The sequence below is a fragment of the Aaosphaeria arxii genome (genome assembly GCF_010015735.1).
Source record: "Aaosphaeria arxii CBS 175.79 unplaced genomic scaffold BU24scaffold_1, whole genome shotgun sequence".
Classification (NCBI taxonomy): domain Eukaryota; kingdom Fungi; phylum Ascomycota; class Dothideomycetes; order Pleosporales; genus Aaosphaeria; species Aaosphaeria arxii.
The window spans coordinates 4,588,929-4,608,277 of record NW_022983474.1 but is presented as its reverse complement, the minus strand read 5'-3'; the positions used below and the strand labels follow the sequence as shown (position 1 = coordinate 4,608,277).

The 19,349-nt window shown below is 50.4% G+C and overlaps 8 protein-coding genes across 8 annotated transcripts in view; 6 read left to right on the top strand and 2 right to left on the bottom strand.

The window, feature by feature from the left end:
* Positions 1 to 1,374: 1,374 nt before the first annotated feature.
* On the top strand, positions 1,375 to 3,574 carry BU24DRAFT_338123 (voltage-gated potassium channel; the record flags this gene model as incomplete). The annotated part of the gene is made up of 3 exons (XM_033523116.1): positions 1,375 to 1,661; positions 1,717 to 2,252; positions 2,301 to 3,574. 3 exons carry the CDS (start codon positions 1,375 to 1,377, stop codon positions 3,572 to 3,574), a joined length of 2,097 nt encoding a protein of 698 aa, XP_033390375.1.
* Positions 3,575 to 3,780: 206 nt separating this feature from the next.
* Positions 3,781 to 4,452, top strand: BU24DRAFT_457940 (uncharacterized protein; the record flags this gene model as incomplete). The annotated part of the gene is made up of 1 exon (XM_033531582.1): positions 3,781 to 4,452. The coding sequence occupies one exon, from the start codon at positions 3,781 to 3,783 to the stop codon at positions 4,450 to 4,452; it is 672 nt and encodes a 223-aa protein (XP_033390374.1).
* BU24DRAFT_36131 (uncharacterized protein) lies at positions 4,446 to 5,330 on the top strand. Its single transcript, XM_033524141.1, has 2 exons — positions 4,446 to 4,577; positions 4,623 to 5,330. Exons 1-2 carry the CDS (start codon positions 4,546 to 4,548, stop codon positions 5,065 to 5,067), a joined length of 477 nt encoding a protein of 158 aa, XP_033390373.1. The 5' UTR covers positions 4,446 to 4,545; the 3' UTR covers positions 5,068 to 5,330.
* A 194-nt stretch (positions 5,331 to 5,524) lies between these two features.
* Positions 5,525 to 7,194, bottom strand: BU24DRAFT_36066 (PLP-dependent transferase). The gene is made up of 2 exons (XM_033524119.1): positions 6,789 to 7,194; positions 5,525 to 6,707 (listed from the first exon to the last, which is right to left on the bottom strand). Exons 1-2 carry the CDS (start codon positions 7,058 to 7,060, stop codon positions 5,594 to 5,596), a joined length of 1,386 nt encoding a protein of 461 aa, XP_033390372.1. The 5' UTR covers positions 7,061 to 7,194; the 3' UTR covers positions 5,525 to 5,593.
* Positions 7,195 to 9,344: 2,150 nt separating this feature from the next.
* On the bottom strand, positions 9,345 to 14,043 carry BU24DRAFT_488335 (uncharacterized protein; the record flags this gene model as incomplete). The annotated part of the gene is made up of 5 exons (XM_033533539.1): positions 9,345 to 10,656; positions 10,716 to 11,001; positions 13,332 to 13,400; positions 13,459 to 13,772; positions 13,827 to 14,043. 5 exons carry the CDS (start codon positions 14,041 to 14,043, stop codon positions 9,680 to 9,682), a joined length of 1,863 nt encoding a protein of 620 aa, XP_033390371.1. The 3' UTR covers positions 9,345 to 9,679.
* A 347-nt stretch (positions 14,044 to 14,390) lies between these two features.
* Positions 14,391 to 15,838, top strand: BU24DRAFT_384445 (glycoside hydrolase family 27 protein; the record flags this gene model as incomplete). Its single annotated transcript, XM_033524845.1, has 4 exons — positions 14,391 to 14,506; positions 14,561 to 14,806; positions 14,866 to 15,104; positions 15,161 to 15,838. The coding sequence occupies 4 exons, from the start codon at positions 14,391 to 14,393 to the stop codon at positions 15,799 to 15,801; spliced, it is 1,242 nt and encodes a 413-aa protein (XP_033390370.1). The 3' UTR covers positions 15,802 to 15,838.
* A 660-nt stretch (positions 15,839 to 16,498) lies between these two features.
* BU24DRAFT_470999 (GPI anchored protein-like protein) lies at positions 16,499 to 17,856 on the top strand (the record flags this gene model as incomplete). The annotated part of the gene is made up of 3 exons (XM_033532676.1): positions 16,499 to 16,582; positions 16,625 to 17,472; positions 17,524 to 17,856. 3 exons carry the CDS (start codon positions 16,499 to 16,501, stop codon positions 17,828 to 17,830), a joined length of 1,239 nt encoding a protein of 412 aa, XP_033390369.1. The 3' UTR covers positions 17,831 to 17,856.
* A 443-nt stretch (positions 17,857 to 18,299) lies between these two features.
* BU24DRAFT_417677 (uncharacterized protein) overlaps positions 18,300 to 19,349 on the top strand; it is a 1,721-nt gene continuing 671 nt past the window's right edge. Inside the window, exons 1-3 of the mRNA XM_033526781.1 lie at positions 18,300 to 18,369; positions 18,417 to 18,518; positions 18,567 to 19,241. Coding sequence (XP_033390368.1) covers positions 18,324 to 18,369; positions 18,417 to 18,518; positions 18,567 to 19,241 — 823 coding nt within the window. The 5' untranslated portion in view covers positions 18,300 to 18,323. The remainder of the gene's footprint in view (positions 18,370 to 18,416; positions 18,519 to 18,566; positions 19,242 to 19,349) is intronic.

Here is a 19,349-nt window from a genome sequence, read left to right as displayed (position 1 = left end):
GAGAGAAGGTGGGAGAGAGAAGGCGGGAGGCGTTTATATTAGGAAGGCGCGGCAGTGTGGGTGAGAGAAATGGTGCAAGACGCTTAGCGGCCCACGGACCACGACAAACAGTAGGTAAAGTAAAGGTAAACAAGAAGAGAAGGCAGAGATTGGTCGACTCTTGTAATTGTGGGATTGAGAGTGGGGGGATTGAGGTGAGGTGAGTCTGGGATGGACTGGGCGAGTGTAAGGTAGGTAGGTAGATGGTCACGTAGGTAGAGGTTTGCTCCCTTCGAGGGTCACATCTAGCGACATGAGCACGCCTCAGTGTCCTTGAACTGAAAGTAGCTTGGTAATTCTAATCATCTATACAGCGTGTGTCTTTGGGCTATCTATAATGGGTTCGGAATCGTGCACTGTCGAAAGTCACCATATGAGTGAATGTCCAGTCTTTGGGAGGTAAAAGTGGCGATTTATTGCGATCCAGGAGGGCACCCAGTCCCAGGAACCTTTTCGAGCTCTCGAGACTGATACATGTACTTAGATAAGGCTCATGGAAAATTGATCGGAAGATTTAAGTCACTGATGTAGTCCATGGCTTGTTGTTGTTATGGCCCTCCTAAGGGCGGCGAACCCCATATCAACCTGCCGCAGAGTGTTGCAATGACCAGAACCAGGCCAGCAGATCCATTCTCACTACCTCCTGGCATGGTGTATACTGTACGGCCACACTTGAAAGGCCGTATGCGTAGTCGTATATAGCAGGGAGCTGATAGAGTTGAGGTCAATACAGAGTAGCTTGGCTACTGTGCCGAGCAATTCGGGCACAAGGCTTGTGGCAGATCGACCGTGTGGGGAATGTACTCTAGTAGTGTCTAGTAAGCTTCTAGTTGCTTGTCTCACCTGTAGCTGCAGGCGGCGGAGAAAACTTTCTCGTCCTTCCCATATGTTAGGCGGTTACTAAGAAGAAGACTATGCTTCCTCTGCTAAAGGGTCGAGAAGCCTCGCGATGAGCCTCAATGGACAAGCATAGGATTCGCTGATAGCTGGCGCGCTGGTTGATGATGTAGTGTTGAAACGGGTAGGATATGGGGGCGTAGGCGTTGAAATTACCGGATTTGGGGCGGCGACCAGATCGCTTATGGCCAGCCAGCCGCGGATCAGCAGCCGCGTGCCCACCAACGTCATGGATGGCTACCATCTTCGCACTATCCCACCTGGTCCCGTGTCGTCGCCGTATTCATGTTTTCCCTGTTTGGAGGACCTGGCTCGTCCGCTAGGTGATGATACTCGTAATGCATGGCCCTATCGCTCGAGAGGTATATACAACCGTGATGCCGCCACCCATCCTAGAGGGTTCCCGTTACTCTCACACACTTACCAATTTTCATTATAATGAGCCACATCGATCCTGGTTTGGATGAGCCTGCGCAGGAGGCTGCGCAAGACGTGGAGCAGAATGGAAAGAGCCAGGAGGAACAAAAACAGGCCGACGAGGAGGAGCAGACATTTCTCGATCCGAGCCGATGGTGGTTCGCATCTACAGCATGTCCGTTAATCGCTGGTACATTTGGGCCCATGGCAAACGCGTTCAGTGTATGCGCTTTGGTCGAAAAGTGGAGAGTCTACATACCAGCTGGCGCCGATGAAGCGCATGGGCTCAAGGTAGAGGATCCCAAATGGTGGGAAAGCCTCAACCTCGCTATCACTCAACGACTACTGACTCTTGGTTTACAGGCTGATAGCGGTAAATTCGGTATCTCTTGTCTTTGCCCTGGTTGCAAACCTAGCTCTTCTGCTAAACATGGCTCGGCGGGTCTCTTTTGCAATCGCGCAACCCATAACAATCATCGGCTGGTATCTGGCTTCCTTCCTGCTTATCGTCTTGGTCTCTGTGGCATCCAGCGGGTCATTTCGAATCCAGCCCAGGAAAGAGCATGCGCTGTCTCAAGCCTACTACTACGGAATCATCGCGGCATCTCTATACTTCATCATCTCCACGCTCATGATCATCACGGTATACGGGGCCTACAAGGGTCATTATCCCAAGGAATTCCGACTCACCCCGAGCCAACGGACCCTGATGCTGCAGACCATCAGCTTTATGATCTATCTACTGCTTGGCGCACTTGTCTTCTCGAAGATTGAGGGCTGGAATTTCCTGGATGGAGTCTACTGGGCGGACTTTACCTTGCTCACGGTGGGTATAGGAGGCGAATACGTGCCCACGACGCACACTGGGCGCTCATTACTGTTCCCTTTTGCCATCGGCGGTAAGCCTTTCACACTCTCGCCCTTGGGGTAGCTACTCAATCTGTCAGGTATCGTAATGGTCGGTCTCGTCGTTGGATCTATCCGTTCTCTTGTCTTGGAGAGAGGAAAAGAGAAGATGTCTGCGCGATTCACAGAACACCAGCGCGAGCGTGCTATCTCATCGGTCAATTTTAAACAGGGCACCGTAAACCTCGGAATATTCCATACGATCCGCCTGCCAGGTGAAGCGGTTTCCGAGGTCGAGAGGCGAGAGCAGGAATTTCAGATCATGAGAAAGGTACAAACCACGGCGGAGCACAAGAGGCGATACACTGCGCTGGCAATGTCGTCGATCGCAGCTCTCACCCTGTGGTTCCTTGGCGCGGTGGTCTTCATGGAGTCTGAGAAACCTCAAGGATGGAGCTACTTCGTATCTCTTTACTTCGCATACACATCCCTGCTTACTATAGGGTATGGCGACTATACACTATCAAGCAATGCGGGGAAAGCCTTTTTCGTGTTTTGGAGTTTGCTTGCAGTGCCCACGCTCACAATACTAATCAGTAACATGGGCGATACGGTCATCAAATCCTTCAAGGAACTCACCTTCTGGCTTGGATCATTCACGTTGCTTCCGGAGAAGCCCGATGCCAGGTCGAATCAACAGCCTCGCTCGAGGCTATCTGGGATCACAGGGCGCCTCGCACCCCGGGAAGAGAAACGCCGTTCCACCAAAGAGACACAAGTTGACAGAATAGCAAAACTCCTCGAGGCCGATGAACTGGAGGAGGCAGCGGAGGCGGGCGAGCGCGGCGACTCGATTCAACGGGATAGACATTTTTACCATTACATACTGGTGAAGGAGATCAGGGGACTGATGCGAGACCTGGATGCGTCGCCGCCGAAGCAGTATTCATACGACGAATGGAAGTATTATCTTCGTCTAATTGGGGAGAGCGAGGATGACCCAACTCATCACAGAAGACCGAAATCAAGCCATAGCCGCAGCAGTGGTTCTCCAGATCTGGGTACCGCAGATGGTGGCACAGATGACGACGCGAGCCAGGCCTGGAGTTGGCTTGGTGTACGAAGTCCGCTAATGGGCAGTACTCCAGAATCACAGTGGCTCCTACAAAGGCTATCGGAAACACTGGAAAACGAGATGCGGCTGATGCATTCATCGCATCTGAGCAAACGCCAACAGCCGCCCCCGATATCCACGAATGATTTGAAAAGCAGGACAGAATCCTGCTCAGGAGTGGAGTCTGGAGCAAACGCAGAGAAGAGGATTGGCGTAGCCAGCGCCAGGAAAACGCAGGAGCGTCACCGACCAGGTGTTTGAATGTTGCAAACGATAGCATCAAATGTCATTTCTTGGTGTTTGTAGAGCTTCACTAGGTAGCAGTTTGTTATTCAATTTCTGTCATTCAATGGCTAAGACAAATGCTAAGGCGTGGCCGCGACGTATCTCACTCTCTCGCGGCGCCGCTCAGTAGCGTCAGAGAACAACCACAGAGACAGCAGGTACGGAGTACGAGAACGACAAAGATGGCTCCCTTGCAAGCAGAAGTCATTGCTCCCGAACTTTCTGCCAAAATCAAACCGGCACCCATTGCAATATCAGCAACTATAATCCTACTTGTCATATGCATTGGTATCGCATTTCGACCAACTCGGCCGATGCCCGTTTTTCGAGAAGACATCACTGATTGCTGTGAGCCTTACATCGAACAAGAGCTTGGTGCGAAGCTTGCGAACCATCATTATTCGGAAAAGCCATCTTTCGTTCCCCCCAGAGAGAATCGGGGCCAAGGTCGAACAGCAATTACTCAATGGCGGCCTTCACTTGCACTGAACGCGAATGATTCACCACGCCAGCCGCCCGAAACGCATCGTCAAGGATCGCATCGCGACTCGGTTTCCACCTACAAACACTTCCCGTACTCGTCCTCCAACAAGAGCGGCCTGTCGAAGAGCTCCTCCCTGATGGAAATGGATGGGCCCGCCCTTGCTCGACGGGACTATCCTAGTACAGAGCAGGACCAAATTCATCGTTTGAGTGTTGGTGCATTTCTGAAAGTGCCATCGCAAGCATCCTTCGGTCGACTGCATGAAAGACTGGGAGGTGGCAGGCGACGACTGGACTTGGGCTCGCAATACGAAGGATCTTTCATCCCGCGCACTGTGTCTGATGCGCGCGTCTCGGCGGATCCTTACTAGGCTGGGTGATGGATCAGGTGTAGACGGGTAGGGACATATCTCGAGTAGCTCAACAATAAATTCTGCTTTCTTATTTCCTTCAGATGAGAAATAATGTCGTTGTTAAATCGAGGTGCTGATTTGAGGTCCGTACGCGACGCTGCTTGAGCAAGGGAGCTGACGATACACAGCGTCCGTGATATTGGTTGCACCTGTGGCCATCATAGCCCAGTGTACCGGCGTCCCAGGGTACGCGCGTGGATCAGAAGAAAAAAATATCAAGAGAACCAGGATTCACGAGCTGACAAAGATATCAAGTTTTCCAATTTAAAGAAGGGGGACGGGAGGAAGATCGAAGATCTGAAAGGTAACCTATCATCCCATCCCAAACCGAGACAACATCCAAACCGAAACGAAATTCGAACCAAGACAAAATCCAACCGAGACCAAGACCAAAACCAACCAAGACGAAATGTCGGCAGACCTCAAGGAACGCGAACCTCAACAACCTCAACACTCACCTTCCTGTGTCAGGAACCGAACCAACCGTCGCCGACACGCCAAAATAACCCCACGAATGACCTATCTACACGTCCCGAACACACTCCATGGACCGACACCCCAACAACACACTAAAGAGGTGAAGCTTCCCCCGAGAGGCACTCCGCCGCCTACAACTTTCGCCTTCCTCCTGCGCAGATAGACTATGGCGCGGCAGCCACAAGCACCACCATCACCGTCACCAACCTGCGAACCTTCGAACATAAGTATTATTATACCCGTATACACTTATCAACGAGCGCCATATGAGTGGACACCGGTCCACTACCCGGACGATGCGAGATCCTTCACCTTGTTCCTGTCGAGGGCGGCGCGGCTTTTGTTTGCAGAGGAGAGGGGACGGTTGAGGCAGGTGGGCGGTATGTACGGGGACTGGGTGAAGGAAGGGGTCGACGACATGATGAGGTTCTCGGAGGAGAGGCGGACTGAGGGAATGGAGAGAAGGAGGAGTTTGAAAGAGTGACAGTGAGTAAAAAGTTTGGCAAGAAGTTTGGCATGATTGTCAGGTAGCTTCGAGGAATGTATCGATCATGGAGCAATTAGTACTTCGTGAGGTTATTGTCGATATAGTTATCAAAATTCCATGGGTCCGTATAGAATACTATGATGGCAATCTCACCAAACTTGCATGTCTCGTCAAGAAATCCTCCACGCAGTGAACAAACCTATCGATTTCCTCTTTGGGCGTTGGGAGCATCAACGATATGCTTCCCCTCCTCTGCAACCAGAAGCCATCCTCCATCAGCTCGAGCCAAAACAGTTCCTTCAGTCCCTCATCGTCCTTCCTATCCCTGTAGCTATTCAATTCCTTCCTCCCATCTGTCAAGAAATGCACGCCTAGCAGACTTCCCCGCCCCGTGACGGTCAATTTGGTACCTTGGCTGATTGCCTGTAACCTCTGACGGAAAGAATCTCCCATGCTGTTGAACTCCCTAGCGACGTCCGGGGTGTAGACCTTCGACAGTCCAGCGTGCCCAGCCATCATGCTGAGCGTGTTATTATTGAACGTCCCCGAATGCGCCAGCGCGTTCCCTTCTCTGGGGTCGTACACCCGCATGACGTCTTCCCGGCCACCAAACGCCCCAAACGACACGCCGCCACCGAGATACTTGCCCATGGTCGTGAGGTCTGGACGAAGCCCCTCAAGCTCTTGGAGCCCTCCAGGTGCCAGCCGACTCGTCATGACTTCGTCGAGAATGAATACGGCGCCGATCTTCCTGGCGGAGGCCTGGACCTGCAACAGGAAGTCAGAACGGCCGACGATACATGGTCCCGCACCCTGCATGCCTTCGATAAGGACTGCAGCTACGTCGTCGGGGCTCTCGTCCTCGATCTTCCGCCTTGCGTCCTCCACGTCGTTGTACTCAGCGATGATCCATCCAGATCTGTCGATCACGTTTGGCGTGGGAACATCCCGCGGAAACATGAAGCAGGCGCCGTGATAGGCCCCCGTGAAGACGACGACCTTGCTTCTGCCAGTGTACGCCTTCGCGCCCGCGATGGCGTGGAGGGTGGCTTCAGTCCCGGAGTTGGTGAAACGAATCCTGTCGAGGCGGAAGCGGGAGCACAGCAACGCTGCATGCTGCGACTCCAGCTTGGTGGTACCGCCCAGGCTGAGACCGACCTCTTGGATGACACTGATAAGTGCGGACTGGATTGCCGGCTGCGAGTGTCCATAGAGTCCCGCAGTCATTTCCCCGACGAAGTCCGAGTATCTAGAGTCATGCACGATGTATGAGCAAATTTTTGTTTTTGCTATGAAACACGAGCTATCACAAGCTGCGAAACGAACTCACGTATGTCCATCTTCGGAAGTCACTTGGTAGTCTCTGCCACTCTTAATGAAGGCGGGGAACGGCGCGTTGTGCAGGAGGGTTCTGGTGTTACCGCCGGGGAGGCTTTTAACCGCTTCTTCGTGCAGCTTCAGGCTGTTGGGGTTTCTCTCGACGAAGCGGGCTCTTGCAGCTGTGAGTGCCTCGTCGATGGTGGTGTGCCCGCTCTTGACGTGCAGTTTGATATCTTCGACCTCTGAAGCCGCGACGAGTGAGGGGGCCACCATGGCTGACATGTGACGCACGGTGATGTGTTTCTTCACACGAGATTGGTGTTCCAATAATTGCTTTGCGAGTCTATCTTGGCTATCTAATCCGTAGGTGCGTCGCTGTTCATCGATTGCAGTCCCCAGCTCGATGGGGGAGAAAAAGCGGTGCGACGCGGTGCGACGCGGTTTAGATGAGATGTGATGCTACGTGATGTGGTTGCTGCTGCTGCTGTTGCTGCTGTGTCTGCCAGAACAAGGCAAACTCACCTTTTCCCGCCGGAGAATTACCCGTCGGCATGTCCTCCCCGCTCCCGACCTGCATCCAACCATGCCAACTTCCGGGCCGTAACGTAGACGTATATTGGAATTGTCTACGATGCAGCATGTGGTACGACTCGAATGGAACAGATGAACGGGTAGGTACGTTTGCTACGGATAACTACCATGGCCACTTGGTACAAGCCTACAAGGGACCGAAGAGGGTGAGTCTTGCGAGTCGAGTGTACGTCGGGTGGAGTCGTGCAGCAACGATAATTAATAATTGTACGGCGTCGAAGGGTACGACACATTCCGTTCCCAAATTCAAGTTATACTCGAGTAACGTGAGTAACATGACACATGAACTGGCTGGAAGAGGGATGGATTCCTTGGAGTCGCTCAGGAACCTCGGAATTCGTTCTGCCATCGTCCTAGCGGTATACTACCATTCTCCACTTCTGGTGGTAGGGCAGACGGTGATTATGATTATTAACCAGTCTGATATTAACTTGGAACTGTCATTCTTGTTGATTCGCTCCGTGCCCGTTCTTGTTCCCGCTTACAGGCGTACAGTTACACAGCCAATATCAAATCACAAAACAAAGCAACGAACAACAGATGTGCCGCTGAATAGGTTGGCCAAGAAGACAAGGCGCACGATAGGATGGAGCGCACATCCGTGATTGTTCGTCTCCTTTGTCCTACGTAGATGAATCTACGAGCTACTCCGGTGTGATGCTGAGATTGCAACACACGGGATGGCAAGTTCCGTTGATACTGTAAAGCACTTTGTACGCTCATTCCGAACTGCATGGAGGAATAATCATCCTCGTTATCATCAATCATCGTCATCATTTTCCGACATGGGCGCTCACCCGCTTTGGGGAAATGGTTGAATGGTTCCAGAACCAAGATCCCCCAACCGCCCAGCCACCCCAGCACCTCACCATGGCCCCCCTGTGTCGTTCCCGTGGCCCGCGAAAGCGCCCCGCAGGAGGGAGCATGGTCTATGGATGTATCCAATAGAAAGGCTGTGTGTATGTGCCATTCCTCCAAGCCTGTGAGAATACTCCATCGACGCATCTGGCTGAAGGAAGAAACCGTGCATGTCCGTTCCACATGCTTTTTCCCCTCATTCAATCAACGATCAGGCATCTTATCGCCTTGCAGCGGGGAGAAGAAGGCAAACATGAAAATCAGGCAAACGATGTCTATGTAAGTGTTGTTGATGCATGGCCGCGATGGTCCGTTGCCGGCGTGCAGCATGCACTGCATTGTGCATCGTAGGAAGTGGAGGACCATGGCAATAAACCATGGTCGTGGAACCCATGTACGGGCATACAATGATATGCCCTTCAACGAATCTGGGGATTCTGTATTTCCTCTACCTGTCGATTCCTGTAGGCGCGTTGAATCAATGTAAGAAAGTGCCCGGCTGAGGAGGCCATCGGACCATACAGACCACAAATCATGACACCTTCATTGATGAGGGACCCGCTATCCCGCCCATCCTTCATCTGCCATGTCCAATCCGCCACCGTGCCACCACAATTTCAAAGCAAAAAAAGCACTCTACCCGTGGGCCGTCATGTCCGGCCAACTCCACATCTCATGCTGCATCACAATGCACAGACGGTCCTCCGTACGTTAGTGTCATCCAGAACAAAAAACAATCATGGACTCCCATCGACGCCACTCCCTTCGCCTTCCAAGAATCCCTTCAACCTACTCGATTTGGTAATTTTCTGAAAAAGTGTCAATCACTGGCAGCTACCATATTCCGTTTACGGATTGCAAAAATTTTGATTTCAAAGTCGCACGAATTTTCAATTTGGACTATTTTCCGTTTAGGTTCTGCTTGCTCAGCTGCACCACCACCACCACCGCTACCACTGCCCGCCTGATTACGCTGCACCTCCATGTTTTGAGACAAGGAAAAAATGGCAAAACACTCCATGCATGATTTGTGCAAGGCATAGCGAATAACACCTTGTCAATCCCGAATGTAGGTAAACTGCACAAGTGTTGTGGCAAACAGAAAACCGTCGTTATCGTCGTCGTTCATTCGGTGGGTTTGCGCTCCGCCGAATTCTGGTCCACAACCGGAAAGAATCTCGAGAAAAACAAATCACGATCGTTATACTGCTAGTGACCACACAACGGCACGGATCTTGAGAAGAATGAATCATGATCGTATAGTGGTAATCATACAACAGTACGGCGCACTCTGTACGTCGTACAACTCAGCCGAAGCCATAGCACGTATCAAGAAGTAGGTGTCACAAGTGCATATCCCATCCATCGCTCGTTCATTGGAGCGGCCGACGATGTTCATTCAAGCGGCCGACGATGCCGCTTCATAATAGAAAAAAAAGAAATCACCATCGATCAATCCCACCTTGGAGATCTTCTGCGAAGACTTCCCGTCTCTCGATCGAGGCCTGACCTCCGCTCTGGCCGTCTGTTCGGCCCAAGGCTGACGCTCCGTCTACTTCCACCCCATTTGCTGTCTGAGAAGGCAGCTCCACTGTCACGCCTTCGGTCATCAACCCTCTGGACAACTTCAACAATGTCTGGCTCGGACTGCAGCTCCGTCACGTCGTGATCCATCCAGACGTGCCGGACAAGCGCCTTCACGTCACCGCAGATGGTATCCATGTTCGATCCTCGTGAGCACAACACGCACGAGTAGCCTCCGTCAGCGGTATCTCGATGGCACTTGACGATGAAGCGGTTCTGCACCCGAAAACATCGCTCGGGCCCTTCGTCGTCCTTGTAGACCTCCCATGACTTACCGGGCGCAAGGTGCAGGTCGCGTCTGCAGCATGGACAGTAAGGTGAGGAGGTAGATGTGATGCTCGATGAGAGTGCCTGGTTTGAATGTCGCTGTAGATCCCGAGCGTAGTCACAGTATGAGGTGCTCGGCGAGGTTTCGGCCCCGCCTGAGATCGGCTCTGAGAACGAAGTCGACTCAGTATCTGTCCGTGTTGCACGCGGTCTACTCTTTAATTCCGCTATCGTGGGGTTGGTAGGTATTGCTGGCTCTTGTCGCGTTCTCACAAGCGCTGAGGATGTACTGCCAGAAGGTACGGTCGTCACGGGGTATGGAGCAGGCGGCGGCAGCTGTCCATGCCGTGACGTAGGAACTGGCGTAGGTCGTGCACTGAGTGCTCGGCTTGCAAGCTGTCGTTGATGTTGGGCGGCTAAAATATCGACGGCTGTCATCCCTGCGGCACGAGAGGCGTCCAACAGGCTGGATATCTGATGCGATATCGAATCTGATCCAGTCGGTCCATACAGAAAAGTGCTGATCAGGACGGACTGCAATGTGATGATTTGCGACTGTAGTCCTGTCTGTGAAACGACTACATAGTCCAACATTAGTCCTTTGATTCGTTGCACAGTGTGGTAGGAATGAATTTACCATCTCCTACGGCAAAGTGAGCGCCAATCTCGTGAAATCCATCCTCGAACTTGCGCGTCACCGCGGCCTTATCCAGGACGATACCGTCATCATTGGTGCTAAGGCCATTCTCGTCAATGTATTCTATCCTCCTTGATTCGGGATACCCCTTCGATCTCAAGCTGTGTTCATAATCGCGCTTCTCCTTGGTCTTCAACGTGAGATGAAGATCTCTTGCGGCGTCAAAGACGTCTAGTAGCGTGTAAACAAGCGCCTGCACGACATTTGCGGGATCGGTGGTAGGGCTCTAAGAGAAGTTTCAGCAGCCGCCCATCAGCCTCGGGGTACTCTCTTTCGCTGCAACAACGCTGCATCATTGTCGGTACTCACCACTACGCCCATATCGCTTCAAAACAGGTTCTGAGGATTGCCGATTCGGGCCTTGGAGGAGATAAGAAGGTCTTCACAGGTATAAGAGGGCGAAGCCCACCAACTTCTTCCCCAACGAAACCCCACGAACTCTACTCCGTAGTCGGAATTTGACGGTGACGGGTTGAGGCATGCGGTCAATCTGACTTTCCAAAAGAGGTGGCATATGGCATGATGAGCTGGCAGATCACGATTGGAGCCCCGAGTCCCGAAGACAGTACTGATTGGAACAAAGCGTACGGATGGAGCCGCTTAACAAACGATTTCAGGGACGTGGCAGCAGGGATGATGATGTCACGCGGGATTTTCCAAGGCACAGAATCGTCGAATTCCTAGAGAACAATCATCCGCGTCGCCCATTGTTATTGCTAGTCTTTCCAGAAAGAGGTCGGAAGCAGGGCAGGTCGAAGCACCCACTCTACGAGTAGGCGGCCGTGGTGGCGAGCTGGTCAGATATCATCAGCTTGACATGTCGCGTTAATGGGCTGACAGATAAGCCCATCCCGCGATCCACGCGGGTTCGTGGGATCTATCCGAATCCCATGCGATGGTCAAGAAATCGTTGGTCGTACATCGTGAGGTGTATGTACTATGAACGCGCTTCGCGTGCTACGAGTATCAACGGGACCACGGAAGAGAGGCACAGAAGGTCGTATCGAACGATGAAGCGCCCTCAAGAGGATCGTGAATTGGACTAGCCTCCTGTCCCGTGACGCCATCCGACCAAGGGCGAATTCCGGACCTTACTCACACCGACTACGTACGGGCATCAATTCTCTACCTAGGTATACCGTATTCCTCGTCAGTAAATAATCTGGATTATCGCGAGCTAATTAGTTTTCTTCACAGAATTTGTGCAAGCTCGTATGCCACGATCATAACGAAGATGCACGCATACATCATAGCATGAAGACCAAAAACCCAAACTTTCCAGAATTTCCGCGTCTTGTATTGCCTGAATTTGCTTCTGCTTTTCCAACTGGCCAACTCCAATAAGATCTATACCAGAGTACAGAATATCCACAGGGTACAGTCGGCGATAGGCTGCGATGCGCTGTAGACTTGGAAATGCACATACAGTCAGCAAGTCGAATCTTCATTTGCCGCTGACTGCCGGGCCTTTGTTCTAGACCACCAGGACTTTCTTGCAAAACATCTCAACTCTGAATGATGAAGAGCGCATACCATGACTGATCACGACTTTCCAATCAAGTCGGATTGGAGGCACCTGCCTGTACTGCGCTCCCTGTTGTATGTGATTTGTACTTGAACGTACCCGTAGCTTTGGCTGCCAATGAGCCCCGTAGGAACGAACCCCAATATCCCAGCCGAGAACCCACGCAAGGCATGGTACGACCTATTCATATTCATCAACTGTATCCACCCCGGGCCACCTTCTTCATCATTACACCTCTTTTTCCATTGTTCATCATCTGTGGTGGCTGCTTCAGTTCATTTGGCGTACTTACTGTGTAGACTGACAGCGGCTACTCTAGCCTCAACACCAGTCGCAACGGCCCTCACATCAGAATGCACGAAAGCCAGGCTATGTAGCGAGATTTGTCTCGGCAGGGCGGGAAAAACCCGTAGAATAGTCCGACACTTGAGACTATGCTTCTTTCGCATACCCCACAAAGTTGCTCAAATCAATTGCCGAGCAAGTGATGGAGTTTTCTGGGGTAGAGTGGAACATGTCGCGGAGAAGTTTCTTTCGGAGGTGCTAGTTCCTCGCGCCCATGCGGGGAACGAGATTTCAAGAATGCCAACCGCGGATGCCATTCTCTTGCGCGGCAACCTGTTGAGTGTAAGCAACATCAATGCATTCCCTTGCATAGATTGTAGAGATGTCTCGTGCCTCCGCTAAGTGTTCGTGGCATAATATCACACCTCTAACTGTCTGTCTTCACATTTGTTTCCTATGGGTTACTAGCAAGCGGTGATGGAGAGTTGTGACCCGTAATGTCGGGTTCCTTTGTCTAATGGAGGCCTACGAGGAAGCGACCGCACCCTATGAGGCCACATGTGACGATAGTTTGATTCGTAAAACATCATACACTTAGAATCTCTCTATAAAGGCTATGCACCTCATGGTACGTTCATACTCCTCTGGTTTTCCGCCTAAACCGACCCGAGACCCTGAACATCATCCAACTAACAGTAAGGAAGATTTGGATTCGAACAACTTCCCGGAATGAAGCCTTGGCTGACCTTGGGCAGCTCAGGCGCGAATATCTGAGCAGACGGATCCAGTACATGGTCGATGATATGGACAATACCCTGCTGCTAGTAAGTCGAAGCCGAGCATTTCACAGTTTATCTGGTTGTTGTAACATACATTCGCACCCACCAAGATATCAGATTCTGTGACTTTGGCCACTTTGTTGAGGGTGACAATTCCGTCATGTTGTTGCGCGCTCACGTACAAGAACGTCGCTGTCTGCAATCGCGACAGCGTTTCATTGAAATCCTCCTTGCGCAAGATCGAATTCGGAACATAGTGATGGGTCAGCAAATTTCCGAGCCACCATTTCCCCTTAGGAGTGGCTTTGAAAGTCGAATAATACGCTCCAGTGTTGTTGAAAGCAGTGTTACTCGGCGCAAAGAAAGTGTAATTCCATGTTGCTGGTGTATCAAACGCCGTCACGAAGCCTGCTCATTATTAGAAGGGTCACCTGCTAATCGACGCTTTGACACTGGTAATACCTGCTGGTCCCTCTAGGCTTTTAGCGAGCTCACTCAAGTCATCTCGTGATTTTATGATATCTAACAATGTCGTGACATTGTTTTTGGGAGGGACGTAGACGCTGTCCGGTGTTTTCGCATAGCTAAGGGGTTGCCTACTCAAGCAGTTGACTTGCGCGATCAAGACTGAAAGAAGTACGAGGTAACAATGACAGCGAGTAATGGCAAACGTAAACATCATGGTACTGCAGTTGCTGTATGGTATTCGGCAATGCGAATATGTCGGTTATGAACACTATTCTTCGACAACGAGTGTGAAAGAACAATGGTTCCTTGAAGGTGGTTAAACAACATCGTGATCCTTGATCTGCGGCCTACGGGCTATGTTGCGGACCGGCTGCTGTTATCATTATAGCATAGATCGACGCCGCTCGTTGGGCGGGGGATCTTTCGTGCTTTAATTGATTTGCAATAACTGTGACAGCAAGGCGAGAGTAATAAGTTTCGATCCTACCTAGATACCTGGATGTTAAAGATCGCACACGTCGTGAACTGTTACTTCAGCCAAATCTTTCGCCGACCAAGATGCAGGGCAACAAAATCGCTACTACTGTAAAAACTATTATTGCGTTTGGATTTTGCTTTCTCCCGAGCGTACAAGCAAACACTGTGAGCAAAGGCCCTCAACTAGGATGGAATAGGTGAGCAAAAAGAGGTGATATTCTATGGTTGTTGCCATTGCTAATAGGCTTCAGTTGGAATGCATTCAAGCTGAAAATCAATGCAACGATACTCAAAGAGACTGCTGACCAACTGGTGGCTTCGGGTCTTCGCGACGCAGGATACGAGTATCTTGTAATTGACGATGGCTGGCAAGCCAACGAAAGAGACGCAAATGGCCGGCAGCAACCCAATTCAACACTCTTCCCAGACGGCATTGCTAGAATCGCAGACTATGTACACTCCAAGGGCCTTAAACTTGGGATCTATAGCGATGCTGGGTATGGTCCATATCAGAGAGTACCTGTTGACAATGGAATGACGACTGAGTTGATTACAGTATCTACACCTGTGGGTTCCAGCCCGGTTCCTGGGGTTACGAAGAATTAGATGCTGCAACCTATGCGGAGTGGGGTGTCGATTATCTCAAATACGACAATTGCGGCGGGTTTGAGTCCGGGACCCACAGTCCAGCGGAAAGATTCTCGCGAATGCGCAATGCGCTTTTGCAGTCTGGAAGAGATATCTTTTATGCTCTTTGCGAGTGGGGCTACCAATTCCCATGGTACTGGGCCGATCGTATGGTACCCATAACGAACTTAGATATCCGTTCAAAAAGGCTGATTTTTATTCAGATGTAGCGCAATCGTATCGTATGTCGGGAGACATCAAACCCTTGTTCCTAGATGGCCCCGGTGATTGCGCCTGCAAAACAGCATACTGTCTCAACACTGGATATGCAGGCTGTAGCGTTCTCACCATAATTCGCAAAATGAGAGAGATCGCACCTTTTGTCCAGGGCGGTGCTGCTTGGGCCGACATGGATGGATTGGAGATTGGACATCTGACTCTGGCACAGGAGCGCACTCAACTTTCTTTCTGGGCTGCTCTCAAGAGTCCTCTCATGATCAGTACTGATTTATCGAGTATCTCGAACGAAACATTGACGTTGCTTATGAACAAACGGATTTTGGCGATTTCACAAGACGCATTGGGGACAGCGGCGCAGTACATTCCATCACTGGGCGAGGAACATTCACACCAGGTTTGGTCAGGACCTCTACATGGAGGCAGCGCTGTGGTTTTGATTCTCAATGAACGCAATTCGACACAAGACATAGAAGTACCATTCGAGAACGTGCCCAATTTACGAGAAGTTGAGTACGAAATAGAGGATGCATGGTCAGAAGATCATGTACTGCTTAATTCTAATAGCAGGCGTCGATTCTCAGTCGAGGCTCATGATACGAAGGTGTTGATTTTCAAACCTTTGTAAATGTTGGAGGAAGCTTAGGGTACGGTCATAGTTAAATGACACGGATGGTGAACCCTTGCCAGTCTACCCGTGAACGACCGCTGTCCGTGATGAGCCATCGAATTTCGAGAGCCTCAAACCGCTTCAAATACCACCACTGAAGAAGGATGATTCCACGATATGCACTGATTGATAATTAGATGCTGTACGGAGTAATAATCATTCTTTTACATCCACAAATCTAACATCGAGCATTGTACTGGCTGTTAAATGCTGTCGAGTTGCTGTGCGTCCGTGCTTGAAGTAGTCTATCATAATTTCCTTGAGACTCGCTACGGTAGATCAAAAGCACCCAATTGCTTGTATACTTGTAGATACGACTCTAGTTTCGGGACTCTCGCCAGCTTGGGAGAGAAACAACCCAGGAGATAGCACGGCCATGGGACCTGGAGTTGATTTGTTCAATGAAGACAACAATTAGGTTAGTACGATGTGTACTTTATTTGACGGAGAAAGGACGGACGTCGCACCCTCGCCATTTACCCCTCTACAATTAGGGGGCGGCCCTGAGATTTGTGCGTCTCCCGCTTTGTATCGCCTCGAGTGAACGAGCCTTAAAATATAAGTAATGTATGTTCGTTGGTGTCAGGGCATTTCAGGCTATCAATTTGACAGCTTCATTGCCTTTTAACTTCTTAGTGTTTTGTACCTGTTCAATATGCGAGTTAACCTCTCCTTCTTACTCTTCATATCTGGCCTTGGCTCAGTACAAGCCAGCACATCGTTTGGGCCAGGCCGACAAGTGCAACACCGTCACAGACAGGGCGGAATCAATCGAGTGCAGGCAGTCAAGCAATTCAAGCATCCGGGTTCACTACACACACAAGGCGACCTCGACCGTATTCGGGGACACGTAGAAAAGGGTGACGAACCATGGTCCAAAGCCTTCGCCCATCTATCGGCCAATTCGCTCGCACAACCGACTCGCGAACCGAATCCCAAGACGGTCATTGTCCGAGGAAAAGTAGACGGTCTTACCGAGAACTATCCGAGTGCCTATCGTGATGCGCACTCGGCCTACCAGCTAGCTTTGCGGTGGATCATCACTGGCAACACTACATTTGCAACGGCTGCCGTGGGGGTCTTGGATGCCTGGGCATCTACCCTGGAAGGCATCGATGGAGGTAGTGACAAGTTCCTAGCAGCGGGATTGTACGGTTATCAGTTCGCCAACGCCGGAGAGCTACTTCGATCCTTCTCGGGATGGCCCGCGAAGAGCCAAAGTGCCTTCGGCGCCATGCTAAAGAATGTTTTCGCACCTATGAACCGAGACTTTCTTGATCACCACAATGGCATACCTGACCACTATTATGCGAATTGGTATTTGTGCAATATTGCTTCTTTGATGGCTATCGGCACCTTTGTTGATAACTCTACTATGTACAATTACGCAGTCGAGTACTTCAAAAATGGCCCAGCGGACGGCGCAGTAGCCAATGGTGCACTTCCCTTTTTCTCCATTGCCAATTTCACTGAGGAAACCTCCGGAAAACCCCTGATGCAGGGACAGGAGGCAGGTCGAGATCAAGGCCACGCTTTGCTTTGCTTCGCCCTTCTGGGGGTGATTGGGCAGCAGGGATACAATCAAGGAGTGGACCTTTTCAACCTGTTCGGCAACCAGATTCTCAATGGGTACGTTGAAAACACTTCACCATGAGATTAATATGACTGACAACATGACAGTGCTGAGTATGCCGCCAAGTACAACACTGGTCACTCTGTTCCTTTCAAGCCCTACAATACTTACGAGGGGGTTCGAAACGAAATCTCCGATGCACAGAGATATAACATACGCCCAGGATTTGAGGCAATCTATTCGCACTATGCAGAACTGAAAGGTCTTGACGCATCATGGTCAAAGGCATACCGAGACATGGTGAATGGGAACTCAACGGAGAACATTGAGGGAGGTGGTGGTGACTTCGGACCAAATTCAGGAGGGTTCGACGTCTTTGGCCATGGTACGTTGCTGTACAGACTCAAGGCTTGATGGTGCCAGGACACCTTCTATGCTGCTGCAAATGCATCCAGCCGTGGACAGTTGAGCAATGGTGTCATTTTTCAACACATCACTTCGGCCCAAGCAGGCTCAGTGTTACGCTTTCTTTCTAGTACATATTTTATTGATGGCTTTTTGTAAGGTATGACGTTGGTTATCATCTCATACAAAGAAGCACTCGTATATACCGCACAAAAATAGCTGCCTTTCGTGCAAGCTAGTTCTATTCAGTACATCTTTAGTTGGGACAATGTTTCATGTGTTCCTCACTCAATGCAACATTCATCTCTCATCCGTCTGCTGGCAAGAAGTGGCATGAAGTAAAGTATGAGAGCCAGGAAAGGAAAAACCATTGATAATAATAGCAGTGATCGCGAAATGACCCAATGCGGCTAGCGGAAAGTTCGTAACCCCACCAGACCCCTCCCTCGTCAAATCTGTGTCCATACCATACTCCATACGCTTCCCACGCTAAGCTTCAAAAATGCCGATGTTCACTATAGCCACTTTCGTATATATTGCCCGACAGGGTATGTTGTTTTCGATGTATGGCTCATCTCTGATCTGACCGTGCCAGGAACCGTCTATTTTGGTGACCGGCTTTCTAGTGACCGGCTTTGTTTCGACGACGAAGATATGTTGGAATTCTTCTCAAGACAGCTTATAGGCGAAGCACAAAGTAAGTACAATAGTTTTCTACGCGGATGGCAAAGGTTAACAAAAATAGCATCTACCTTTGATAAGTTGTACCCTACTTTTTCAGTACAGTGGTATCAACAGGACGACATCATCGATGTTTTTGATGACCCACGAAGCGTTATTATTGAAACGGTTTGGATTTTTGACTTAGACGGCGATATTCTACGATTCAACAAGAAGGACCACAGTCTTTATGTCCCTCTTAGTCTAGTTCGCCAGCGTCCCATACTCATTTCCGATTTCGAGCCTTACGAACGCCCAACGCCCCCAAACCACACCTTGGATCTTGGTTTCCAACCACCATATTGGGAAATGCAGCATGTCGGATTAGACTTGCAGTGTCTGGCGCGGCGCAAAGCTTTTGTTTGCAGGGCGCTCGCTGACTTTGCGTTCCAGTGGAGGCATATTCTGTGCAGTCGTTATAACGACTCGACGTTTCAAAGGCTTGCCTACGGAATTGTTAGGATTGCTACTTTTGACTTTGACGTTGAAGAATATGACTATCCACATTTGGAAGTTACCGCGCCTCTGGTTTTTATTCACATGCTTCCGGAGTGGGAATCCTTCCATGGTCAAATTGTCCCAGTCGGCAGGATATCTGTTGTACTTTCCCGAGATCCTCAACACGCTCTCGCCCTAATTCGAGATGATTTCGCAAATCGATCAGCCCTACAATGCGACTCTTCCGGAACTGATAGCGACAGTGCTGGAGAAGGAGAAGAAGAAGAAGAAGAAGAAGAAGAAGAAGAAGAAGAAGAAGAAGAAGAAGAAGAAGAAGAAGAAGAAGAAGAAGAAGAAGAAGAAGAAGAAG